The 13,245-nt window shown below is 46.3% G+C and overlaps 1 protein-coding gene across 1 annotated transcript in view; it reads left to right on the forward strand.

The window, feature by feature from the left end:
- Nucleotides 1-3,185: 3,185 nt before the first annotated feature.
- The window catches only part of LOC122443877 (feline leukemia virus subgroup C receptor-related protein 2-like), a 30,890-nt gene continuing 20,830 nt past the window's right edge, over nucleotides 3,186-13,245 (forward strand). Inside the window, 2 exon segments of the mRNA XM_043472597.1 lie at nucleotides 3,186-3,765; nucleotides 12,183-12,323. Of these exon segments, the coding sequence (XP_043328532.1) occupies nucleotides 3,186-3,765; nucleotides 12,183-12,323 (721 nt within the window).

Here is a 13,245-nt window from a genome sequence, read left to right on the forward strand (position 1 = left end):
TTGAAGACAACCTGCTGAGATTCTGCACCTGTTTTCTTGAAAGTGTTTTATGAACCTGTTCTTATCTCCCTGAAAACTCACTGGATCTCCTCTTTGTCCCAGTTTTCTGAAATTTCGTGGTGATGTGGAATTCAACTCAACTCTATGGACAGGTAGGTATCCAGATAGGCATGTGCAGTGAAACTTCTCTAGTTCAGGATTCCAGGCTGTATGGAGATGTTCACAAGAACTTGGAGCTAAAATATAAGGAAAATGAGGGAGGTGAAGCAGACAGGGTGTGGAAGAGTGTGCAGTATTACACATGTAAATTACAAATACAAGATGTCCAAGGGCACCACTTTTACAAATTCCAAGTGTCAATACTTTCTAAGAGAGACTCATCCAGGGTCTCAACCTGATGCGTTAGCCATTTAGCCTTCCCATTCCCTCCTCACGCTCCATGCTCCCCCATCTACAGCCCCAGTGGAGGTGATGGTAAACCAGTGTATGATATCTGGAATTCAAGTATAATTCCTATTGCCATGAGTAGTTGTTGGCCTCTAGGGGGCAGACTGTGCTACCTTTCTGTAGAGAACCGGGAGCTGATTCTCTCCACAGGGATGCTCAAACCTGGCTGCAAGTTGACATCACCAGGGGAGTTTTAAACATGCAGATTCTGAGGCCACTCTCAGAGATCTTGACCTGAGATACAGGTCAGATTTTGGGAATGTGCAGAGTTCCCCAGGTGATTTTAATGTGCAGCTCAAGTTGAGGTGGCTCAGATGGTGAAGTGTCTGCCTGCAAAGCGGGAGACCCGGGTTCGATCCCGGGGTCGGGAAGATCCCCTGAAGAAGGAAATGGCAACCCACTCCAGTACTCTTGCCTGGAAAATTCCATGGACGGAGGAGCCTGGTAGGCTACAGTCCATGGGGTCGCAAAGAGTCGGACACGACTGAGTCACTTTCACTTTCAAGTTGAGAACCATAGCCCCAGAGCTTTAAATTCTTCATTTTGGGGGTGAAGATTAAAAAAGAAAGCAAGAAAGCACAGGCACCCAATGACTATTTAATGTGCAAACCAACAAATCACCTAGATGTCTTTTAAAATGCAGCCTCTAATTCAGTAGGTCCAGGGTGAGCCTGGGCTTTGTAACAAGCTCCCAGGGCATGCCCACGCTGCTGTCCCCAGACTATGCCTGTGGAGCTAGGCTGTAGCTTGGATGAATACGAGATGAAACTTATGGCTCTTTAGGTCAGTTGAGACTTTATTTCTATGAGGGTCAGTTTTCTGATCTATAAAATGGAGACAAGCAGTAGCACTTACATCACAGAATTCTTGGATGCTTAAGTGGGATAACATAGTATACATTTCTAGCACAATAGAAATGTTCAATTTTTTATTGTTAGGATATCTGACACTCTTGGAATGCTTACTGTCTGCCAGGAATGTTCCAAGTGCTTTCAAACCTTAACTCATTTGAGTCTCAGAACAACACTGTGAGGTAGGTATTATTATTTAATCATCCCTGTTTTACTGATTTTCCAAGATACTGAGGCACAGAGAGGTGGGGTGTCTTAGTCTACTAAGCAGGCCTGGGAGCAGCTAAGTCGGTGTTTGAACCCAGGGAAGATCTGGGCTCTTATTCCTCCCCAGGGCTGCAATCACTGCAGGCCTGACCTTCTAGAGGCCCTGACTTGAAGGCTCCTCTGCAGAACCGGCTTTGCACCAGCAGGGGGCAGCGTAGGGCCACATGCGTGCAGAGACCACTTCACTTCGTGCGCTGTGCTGGGCTGCAGCCGCTTCAGTAGTGTCCGACTCTGCCACCCCATAGACGGCAGCCCACCAGACTCCGCCGTCCCTGGGATTCTCCAGGCAAGAACACTGGAGCGGGTTGCCATTTCCTTCTCCAATGCATGAAAGTGAAAACTGAAAGTGAAGTCGCTCAGTCGTGTCTGACTCTTAGCGACCCCATAGACTGCAGCCTACCAGGCTCCTCCATCCATGGGATTTTCCAGGCAAGAGTACTGGAGTGGGGTGCCATTGCTGGGCACCTCACCACAAAACCTGCGCTGGGTCTATATCGTCTTAGAAGTCCCTTCTCTTTTCCGCCCTCAAGTTGTTGCCTAGGAGGCCACCCCGGGATCCATAAAGAAAGAAGAGTCCTATACCTAACAGGTTCAAATCTGAGTTCCCCAATGTAAGACCGGGTTTGCAAGGAAAGCAAGGAGCAAAGTGAGTTTTCTGCATCTCTTCTTTACCCCGGAAGTGTAACCAGCCCAGGAAATCTACAAATCTGTCTTTATACTGAAAGTCCACAAAGACTGGGGAGGTAAATTAGGTAAATTATTTAAAAAAAAAAAAAAAGTAGGTAATTATAAAAAAAAAAGAAAAAGATAAATTATTTTAAAAATTAGGGTTAGGGTTAGGGTTAGGCAGGTAAATTCGGGAATTCCTCCTGAGTACCACAGAGCAGTCTGGAGTTTCCAGGCATCCATGTGGGCACACAGGGCATTCCCACAGACCCCTAGGAGACTCTATTTAGAGGATTACCTTGGAATGATGGAGGGTATTTCTTGTGGAGTCACCGGGAAGGGGCAAGTGAATGTGAGGTGCAGTGCGTGGATGGGAGTTCAGCGGCCTGTGTGTAAGGCATTCTGAGCTTGGAGCAGGAATGCACCCACAAGCAGTGGCAGAACTGCAGTTCTGTGGTGCCAGTGACTGTGGAAGGTGGGAGGCAGAGTGGGTGGAGCTGGCTGGGGTGGGGGAAGCTGTGGGGGGAGGCTGGTTGGCAGTGGCAGCCGCTGGGCAAGGCCCCAAGCCCGCCCTGGAGGTATCGTAGTCCTGCAGTGTGGCTGCACAAGGGGATTACTGTTTCCAGGATGGAGGTGCTGATCTTTGCCAGAATGTTTTGGGAGGCCTCCATTCCCCAAGCACCTGCGGCCATGACTGGCCTGAGGCATGTTTCACCAACCTCGGAGACAGTGGTCTGGGACAGAGGTCATCAAGGCAAAGTAGGAGCAGGAGCTTGGGGGTTAGCGCAGGGAGCCCCACTCAGGGCTTTTAGGTGGGTGCTGGGGATTCTGTTTATTCTGGAGTGGGTCTGGGGCACGAGCCCTGAAGGCTTTAGAGGACCAGCTGAGACCACTCTCACTTAAGGCTGCGGGAGTCTGGAGCACCTGCCCAGGGCTCCAGTAGAGGCTGTGGTCATGGAGAATGAAGATCCCAACCAATGGGGGCACGATGGTACCCCTTCGCAGACGCCCTCACTCAGGACAGAGGCCAGAGACTCAGCTCAATTCAGGAACTTAGGCAGAGAGGTTGTGATCAAGGTGAGCAAGCGCCGGTGGGCCGTGGTCCTGGTGTTCAGCTGCTACTCCATGTGCAACGCCTTCCAGTGGATCCAGTACGGCTCCATCAATAACATCTTCATGAACTTCTACGGGGTCAGTGCCTTTGCCATCGACTGGCTGTCCATGTGCTACATGCTGACCTACATCCCTCTGCTCCTGCCGGTGGCCTGGCTCTTGGAGAAGTTCGGCCTGCGGACCATCGCTCTCGCTGGCTCCGCTCGCGACTGCCTGGGGGCCTGGGTGAAGCTGGGCAGCCTGAAGTCACATCTCTTCCCAGTCACTGTGCTGGGCCAGGTCATCTGCTCCGTGGCCCAGGTCTTCATCCTGGGTATGCCCTCCCACATTGCTTCTGTCTGGTTCAGGGCTAACGAGGTGTCAACTGCCTGCTCCATAGCTGTCTTTGGCAATCAGATGGGTAGAGGAGTGGGCTTGACCTGTGATTTCTATTTATTTTAATTGGAGGCCAACCAGCTTTCTTAAAGTGTAGCATCTCCCATACCACATGGAAAGGAAGACCAGGGTCCTGGTGGCACTCACCTGTTTGCTCACCTTCTTTATACACAGCTGAAGCCAGGACAGCGGGAGCAGAGCTTGGTGTCTAACTCCTTCCCGGGGGATTAGAGTTAGGTCCAAGAGGATGGAGTGGAATTCTTACTCTTAATATCCAAGGCCTAGAAACCATGGAAAGGCCTGGCAAGCTCATATCTTAATCCTTTGTCTTCCCTTCTGTTTTGGAAGAAAACCTCAAATTCTTTACATTTCAGTGTACTTACAGCCCAGACAGACAGGCATGTTATGAATCTCATCTTTTAAAATTCAAGTAAAACAGATATGACATATTTATAATTTAAGCCTGTGTTAAATGTACAAGTTTACCAGTTATACATCTACAATTCAATGGCATTAGTTTCACAATTTTGTCTATTAGCGCTATATGTACCCAAGACTTTTTTTTAATCACCCCCAACAACTCTGTACCCATTAAATAACTCGTCATTTCCCCCTCCTGACAGCCTCTGTAAGCTCTTCTACTTTCTGTCTCTATGGATTTATCTTTTCTAGGTACTACATGTAACCATAATCATGCAATATTTGTCTTCTGAATCTGGTTTATAAAATCTGGCTTTATTTTTTTTAATTCTAAAAACACTCAAAAATTTGTGATTATCTTACATTTTTCAATATCGGGGGTCATATGAGCTTTCTAGTTTGAGACTTCTGGGGAAAGTAAAGTGCAACTGAATTGCAATTCTGCTTTCTCCCTCATCCCAAAGCCCTCACCAAAGATACAGGCAGGTGGGTGAGCTCAGAGGATGGTGATTCTGGGAAGGAATCTAGACCAGTGCTCCCTCAGTGGTGACCATTTACCTCACCTGTGGGGCCAGGACAAATTACAGATGTCTGGGCCCCCAGGTGGACTTCCTAATCAGATCCTCTAGGGAGGGGCCCAGGCTCCTGTGTTCTCACCTGGCTTCCCAGGTGAGGGTCATGATCAGACTTAGAAGCAGTAGGACCGAGGAGCAGTGTGCCCTGGGACGGCGCCCTCCTGCCTGGAGCCGGGTTTGTGTCAGGGCTGGTGTGTCTGTGCTACTGTTTGATGGTCCAGTTCCCAGGTGGAGGAGCTGGGAGGTCAGTCACTCTCCAGATTGAGGGGTGAGGATGGGTTTAGGGTGGGGCTAGTAATTCTGATTCATTTAAGGTTTCAAAAATATACTCAAAGCTCTAGGGGGCAGGGTGGGGGAGGCCCTGAAGAACTGTGAGGTGGAACCATAGCATAAGTGCACGCTAAATGGTAGCCTGCCAGGCCCCTCTGTCCACGAGATTCTCCAGGCAGAATACTGGAGTGGGTTGCCATGCCCTCCTCCAGGGGATCTTCCCAACCCAGGGATCAAACCCAGTTTCTTATGTCTCCAGCACTGGCAGGTGGGTTCTTTACCACTAGCACCACCTGGGAAACCCCAGGAGCCATAGCAGAAACCCATAATCTCTGTTTCTTTGACCTTCAACTCAGTGCAGGCTCTGGCTGGTTGGGGTTGACTTCTGTCCTGGCCGTGTTGCCTTGGCAGGCAGTCTTGAGGGCCTGACAATTCTGTGAAATCAAGTCTATATCTTCAGTTTGGCATCCAGGGCCCCTCCTCCCTCTCCCTTCCCATCCAGCCTGTTTCTTGTTCTCTCCCAGTCTTTTCTCTGTTATGACCAGTCTGGCTCCCGAATACTCTCCTTGAAAATACACTGCTTAGAGTTTAAGCCTAAAGCCTTGGAGAGTGACCTCAGTAGATGGTGGACCAAAAAGCTCCCTTTTTCTCCCATAGAAACATTAAGTAGACTAGAAACTGCCTGAAATAACCTTCCCTATGGGGTTTGTGGAAATCAGCCCAAGATCTATAGCAACCTAGCAAATACCAAACCAAGAAAAAGCCACATTCAAAATAGTAGATAATTTCATGGCTGTTTTACTCACCCATACCCTGACCCCACCCACCTGCTGTGCTTCCCAATACCTGGTTCCTTTCTGCAAACCTAAGAGTGCAAACAGACCAAATATACAGTGTTTCAACCCAACTGTATTCTATATAGTAACAATGAGCAATTCAAGAAGGAAATTAAAAAAACAATTTCATTTACAGTGGCATGGAAAAAATTATTTAGGAATAAGTTTAACCAAGGAGAGGAAAAACTTGTACACTGAAAACTAGAAAATGTTACTGAAAGGATTAAAGTCATAAATAAATGGAAAGACATCCTATGTTCATGAATTAGAAGATTTAATATTGTTAAGATGTCAATAGTATCCAAACAAGTCTATAAATTCAATGCAATCACTATCAAAATCTCAAGGATGTTCTTCACAGATGAAGAAAAATGCATCCAAAAATTCATGTGGAAGCTTAAAGGACGCAGAGTATCCAAAGCAATCTTGGCGATGAACCACAAAGTTGGAGGTCTCATGGCACGAGTGGACTTGAAGGGCAGTCCTTGCCCTTCTGTGTAATTGCTGAGTTTCCATGGATACTGGCCTTTGTTTTCCCATGGTTTATGTTTCCCTGTCTTCCTTAACTTTTCTCCTGTCCTCGTTCTTTCTTCCCCACCTTCTCTTCCGACTAAATGGGAAACTTGTCAAAGGACTGGAACTGTGACTAATACATCTTTCCCATATCTTAGGGCTCTGGGCATAGTAGCCACTTACAAATGAATGGACAGATTAATAAATGGGCATTGCAAGCTGCTGGCGCCATGGGACCCCCACCCAGCTCTGCAGGCAGCTGTGTGTGGAGCCTCCAACAGGAGACCTGCTCCCTTAGCACATCAGCTTGCTTATCTGTAACAAGAAATCCAGCTTTACGGGGCGGACACCCAAGTTCAACCAAGTGTGAAAGCCTCTGAACCAGATAAGCCTCCACATACCTTCACTGAGTTCACATTCATTGTAGTCTCCATGGTTAGGAGTTGGGCCCTGGGACTGAGCAGTCTTCTCCTAAGAGCCTGGTGGTTTTAGTTTGGTAGCAGGTGGCATTGATCAGTGGTAGCAGATGGGAGCTGGTAGGGCTCTGATAGCCCCTGTAACCGAACTGCCTTTTCTGTCTCTGAACATCTTCTCTTTCTCCTTAAAGAAGAGATACCTTATTATTTGTCCCAGGATTGCTAGCAAAGTATTCTCATGCTACTCCGTAAGAATCCACATCATTTTCTAGAGTGTCCCAACCCTGGCCCACATCTCTGTCCCTTGCAAGTAACCCGAAAGCTCCCTGTCCATCCAGTCTTTGTTTCTCCTTGAATTCTACTTGTCTTGGATTGCGACCCTTCCGTCAGCCCCGTGTCTTTCCGGTTGACAGCAGGAAATGCAGCAAATGAGAGGGAATGAAGGCTCTCAGCGCCTTGGTCTATCTCATAAAGTGCAACCTCAGTTTAAGGTCTATACTCTCTATTTTGAGGGCATGGCCTCTAACCACTATAGTCAGTTTTGGAAACTATGGTTTCATTAAAACGATGTACCACAGCCTTTACTTATTGATTGAAAAAAATTGTTTTTGTGCATCTACTCTGTGCCGACCCACATTCTGAGCTCTAAGGATGCAATAGGGAATAGGAAAGAAAAGGTCCTTGAGTTCTCACTTAAGGGAAGAGAATTAGACTATAAGGCATCACTTATGGAGTGACCAGTGGTAGAAGTGTCAGTCCACATGGGAGGGCAGGTGACCTCATGTAAGTAGGTCTTGAAACTCCCTAAATCCCAGGCCAGAGCTGATGGTGTGGCTGGGGACAGTATTCCTGTAGATCTCAGAGCAACATAACGTGGCTGGGCTCTGCTGATCTGCGTTGTGTAGTGAGTTGCGTGGACATCTTACCCCAGACGCAGCCTAGTGGCTTCTGGGTTTATTTTTGCTCTGCCAAGTGTGTGAGCCGGAATGACAAGTGATGCATGATGCAAGTATGGCTTCCTCCTGTCACCCGAAGCCCTCAGGCTGCACAGGGATGCATTTAACTGGGACATTGATCTGTAAGTGCTCGTGACCACTGCTCTTGAAACAGTGTTTGGATATCACAAGTTCTGAGTTTGCAGAAAGGGCAAAAATCAAATCAAAAAGAAATATTGAGTATCCTCGTCTGCATCTCCATCCTTCATTCACCCCATTTTTTTTAGATAAGAGAGTAACAAAACTAAGTACTTTAATAAGAATCTTTACCTGTGTATATAAATATTGACACTTATTCAACTCAGAATCTGAAATTAGCACTTGATCAAATTAGTTGGACAACAGTTTTTCATCATCATTCACTTTGTTTTGGTTAAACACTTTCTTTTGAGGAAAATAAACCATACTGATTAGCGTCATAGGCTCTGGATTCAGAACTACAGTATGTTTTAAACTCAAGCCCTATAGCTATGTGACCCTGGATGAGTCATCTTTCTGCACCTCAGTTTCAACATCTCTGAAACTGGGACAGTGTTAAGTCCCTCTTTCTGGGGTTGCTGTGAGGATTGTGATACTTCATGGAAAGCTCCAGACATTTAACTGATTAGCATGCTTGTGTGGTAGACTCTAAAGGTAAATGTGAGACCTGCCCTCATGGGGTTGATAGTCTAGTTGAAGAGATAGATGCTAATTGAATAAGCATACAGATATAAAAGCACCTATGTGGGGACCCAACCTGAGCTGGGGGACCAGAGGAAGCTTCCCTGAGGAAGTGGGGCTTGAGCTCAGGCCTGAAGGATGTCTACATTTATGGTGAAACGGAGCTGTGAGGGCCTGCTAGTCTGAGCAGAGAAGCTGGTGCAAAAATCCTTGAGGTCCCCAGGCACAGAGGAGCCCTTTGGGTGTTTGAAACACAGAAAGGAGGCCTGTGTGACAGAGTCCAGGGAACAAGTAGTTGACTAAGGGCAGATGACTCCACATGTAGAAGTGTGTGTGTGTGTTTAGGATTTTGGGGTTTCTCTGATAGCTCAGTTGGTAAAGAATCCACCTGCAAGGCAGGAGACCCCGGTTTGATTCCTGGGTCGGGAAGATCCACTAGAGAAGGGATAGGCTACCCACTCCAATATTCTCTGGCTTCCCTTGTGGCTCAGCTGGTAAAGAATCCACCTGCAATGTGGGAGACCTGGGTTTGATCCCTGGGTTGGGAAGACCCCCTGGAGAAGGGAAAGGCTACCCACTCCAGTGTTCTGGTCTGGAGAATTCCATGGACTGTATAGTCCATGGGGTCACAAAGAGTTGGACATGGCTGAGAGGTTTCACTTAGGATTTTTATCCCTGATTGAAAAACCCAAGGAAGCCACTGGAGTGTTTTAAGCAGGAGAGGTACATAATCTGACCACATTTTACAAATCTCACTGGCTAGAGAGAGGAGAGAGGCTGGGAGTAGGGCCACACTGAAGCCATAGGAAGGCCCATGCCAACCTTTTTTGAGGCCATAGTCTCCTAGATTCCCTTGACATGTGTTATGGATTCCCTGCAGCTGAAAATATAGGTACTCAGGACCCATCCTAGATCTGAGGGTTCATAGTGGGGTTGCAACTGGTGACCTTTGTCACCAGGCCAGGTTGGGAAACACTGCTCTGGGTGGTGTAAAAATGAGGAAACATTAACACCACTTTAAAGGAATTTATATAAAGTAAGTTCCCGAGGAACTGAGAATGCAACTTGGTTGTCTGAGTAATTGTGTATTTTGCCTACGACTATATTTTGTTGGCTCAGAAGGTTAAAAAATCTGCCTGCTATGTGTGAGACCTGGTTTCAACCCCTGGGTTGGGAAGATCCCCTGGAGCAGGGAATGGCTACCACCCCAGCATTCTTGCCACTTCAGAATTCCATGGACAGAGGACCCTGGCAGGCTACAGTCCATGGGGTTGCAGAGTCAGACACGACTAAGCGACTAAGCACAGCCCTTACATCCATACATGAGTACTGGAAAAACCATAGCTTTGACTATGTGGACCTTTCTTGGCAATGTGATGAGTGCCTAGTAGATACTCAAAACTAGCCAGCCATCCTACCCTCCTTCCACTCCCACTGCACCCATCTTCTGCCCTTACCACTGGGAGTACAAGGTGATTTGTAGAAAGAATTTGGTCCCTAATGGGCAGACCTATGTGATTCTGCCAGCTTTCTGTAGACAAGGCCTGCCACCAACATCTGTTCGTCCATCTGTCCAGCCAGCCAACGTGACTGAGTTCCTGCTAAGGGACAGGCTTAGGAATTAGGATCTGGGTATAGAGCTCTGCACACTCACTGACCACATCTCCCAAGAAGCAGGGGAAAAATATGTCAAGTGCAATCCCTATGTTTTGATTTCCACACTGGGCATCAAGGTACCACCAAAGCTGACTTCCTCCTGGATAAAGGTCACAGTGGGACAGCACTGCTACCTGTCTCTGGCCAGGGCTACCTCGGGCCCCTGTGCTGGCTGCTGCAGCCTGTGGCTGCTGGAAAGGGACCCACCCAGGCTTAGAGTGTGGACGGAGGACGGAGTGCGTCTCTGAGGGTTCAGGCGTGTAGTGTGGAACCAGCTGGAGGAACGTACCTGTCGAGGCAGAAGATCACTGGGAAATAGGGTCCCCAATATCAGGGTCCCTTTGAGAATGACAGAATCCCGGAACCGTGAATGATGTCCCATATCTTCCCTCATTCTTGCAAAAGGGACCCTCTGGGATCCCATTTAACTTCTAGATCTGCAACTTCAGAGCGCTTAGGAAACCAGAGAGGATGTGCAGTGGCCCAGCTTCCCAGCTGTGAAGGGTATATTTGCTCCCCTGTCTTTGGCTAGTTTTTATGCTCAGTGTCTTGGGGATCAGCAGTTAAGAAGCAGGACTCAGCTCTGACAGATTGATGTAAGTGAGGATCAGATAAAATGCTAAGGATATGAAATACCTTCTCTCCTGGAGGATCCTGCTCACTCACACCTTTCTCATGACTCTTAGCCCTGAAGGGCAATCCGGGTCTCATGGAGGAGTCATTTCCTGGAGATGCCAGGAGATCTGCTTTCTCAACTCTGTGTAACTCCAACCAAGTCATGAAACCTCTAGATGTTAACCTCACTTAGCCTCCATTTGGTCCTCTAATAATGGAATTATAGTAGAGGATGACAAAGGAACTCTGAAACTATTAACATTCAATCATTTTAACCCACAAACATCTCCATTTGTGTTACCTTTCATGTTTTTGTTTTAAATCTCCCTGCTCCCACTAGATTATATATTTCTCCCCATGAGGGCAGAAAAACTATCATATGCACTTCAGTACTCCCTAAGATATCTCACAGAATATATCTCACACAGTAGATACATAAAGGTCTGTTTGATTTGTTGACTGTATACTCTGTACATTAGAAGATCCCTACATTGAGGCTGTTGATGATAACTTTGTGAATATCCTGGAGCTGAAATCAGTAGTGGCTGTAATAGGCTGGAAACCCAATCATGATGATCAGCACATTGGCAGCTGATGAGTGGTGTTATAGTTGGCCTGAAAGCCAGTTTCTCCTTTACCTGCAGTTGCTTTCAAGTTCAGTAAAGGAAAAGTGGGACCCTAACACAAAGACTTACTTAAATTCATTCACTCAGAATCTGAGACTTGCCTGAGTTGCCATGCTGTTTTCCAATTTCTGCCTTGTTATTTCACATGGCAGAAAGGTATGGGGAATTGTATCACAGCTAATTCCTGAGTTAAGACATTTTTCACTTTGGAAACACCCAAGGCACGTTATCTGTCAGGTCACTGGAGTTTGAACTCCAGTGTAGATGTGAGATGTTTCAATTCGTTTGTATGTGTGTGTGTCCATATGTGTGTTTACAGCCAGTTTGCATGTCCTTGTCCTGTGTGTATAAATTTTTGTGGCAGCCTGTAACTTCACACTAGATTGTAAGTTACTAGGTTACTTACACAATGAACTTAAGCATCTTTGTCTGTAAATCTGTTAACAACTCTAGGCTTCTGTCTCTCACTGAATGCAAGGTCTTGGGGTTGTAGTGTGTAGAATTTTGCCCTCAACTGGTCTCTCAGCTCCAAGTTAACAGGTTCAGTGAAATCAAGAATTTAAATGGCAGGAAAAGAATCAACATTGTTTTATTATACCATAGAGATGGGAGTATAGGAACCATTTTTCAGTAGTTTGCAGCTAGAGAAAAGCCTGCACTGAGAAAAAACTTTTTCGATGGTTATTGATAGGGAGGGTGATCAAGGGTGTGTGAGTCGAGTTGTGAAGCAACAGAAAGCTCTCCGATGTCTTTTGTGGGGAAACAATCCCTGTTTGGGTTTTAAGAACTGAAAGTTGGGGATTATATTTCTCATTAGAAGTGTCTTAAATATATGCTATTACCTCTTGGTCATTCATATTACCATTGACTGTCTGTTATAGCTTGGAATTGCCCTTGGTTCTTCATCCCTCCTGTCTTGGTACCCAACATTGACATCCCTGATGGGCTTGCCTACTACATGAGCATCTTGTTCTGCATAACAGCAGGTGTGGCCACTCTGCTCTTCATCCTTGTCATCACTGGTAAGGGCATTGATTGATTCATGGGAGGCGGGGAGGCGGGCAGGTTCTGGGGACTTGGGTGAGGACTGTGTGAACATGGCCCTAGAACACCATTCTGGGTGCCATGTAGTCTATAAAATATATCTGCAGAAATGGCAGGCCTGGCTTCCAATGGTCTTCAAGAGTTCTAGCCTGAGTAGTTGTTGCTGATACAGGGCTAGTTGGTCCTGTGCACTTTGCTAGCTTCTCAGTAAAGGTTTAATTGAAACTCACCGGTTCCCCAGTATTTCCTCATTAGAATTAATGGGAAGCCTGCTTATCCCCTTGACGAGACCCCAGTGAGCACTGATGATGTCACAGGCCCTGTGCTGAGTGTACTTCATCTCACTGACACCGATAGGGAGGTACTAATGTCGATCTTACTCAACCAAGAGCAAACAGTGACTTGAGTGGAGTTAAAGAAATTAGCTTTAATAATCTGCATTTCTGGAATAAAACAACATAAAACAGGATTGATCCACAAATACTAATACTCTCATAGATTCATCTGAGAACGTCTGGGGCCCATGTTTTTTAAATGCTTTTTAAAAATACACATCAGATATACTTAATATGGAAAGATCTAGAAAATACAATAAAGCATAAAGAATGACCATTTACTTAACCTTATACCAGTCAATCCGAACCACCAACCCCAGAGAACTGCTATTAATTTTATATGCATATGTATTTAATCATTGAGATATTTGGTTGATGTAATTTATGTCCTCTTTTATCATCTGAGTGATATTACACAGACTATGGTAAATTCAGAAGGAGGGTAGTAAAACTTTTCATTTTCAGGTTAGCTGTCTTCCTAATAGCTGAAAGTACCTCCTCACACATTAAAGGTTCCAATCCTTCCTGCCAGCCCCATCTCCTGAATCAAACAGATTTATAATCA

The sequence above is a fragment of the Cervus canadensis genome, chromosome 6 (genome assembly GCF_019320065.1).
Source record: "Cervus canadensis isolate Bull #8, Minnesota chromosome 6, ASM1932006v1, whole genome shotgun sequence".
Taxonomy (NCBI): domain Eukaryota; kingdom Metazoa; phylum Chordata; class Mammalia; order Artiodactyla; family Cervidae; genus Cervus; species Cervus canadensis.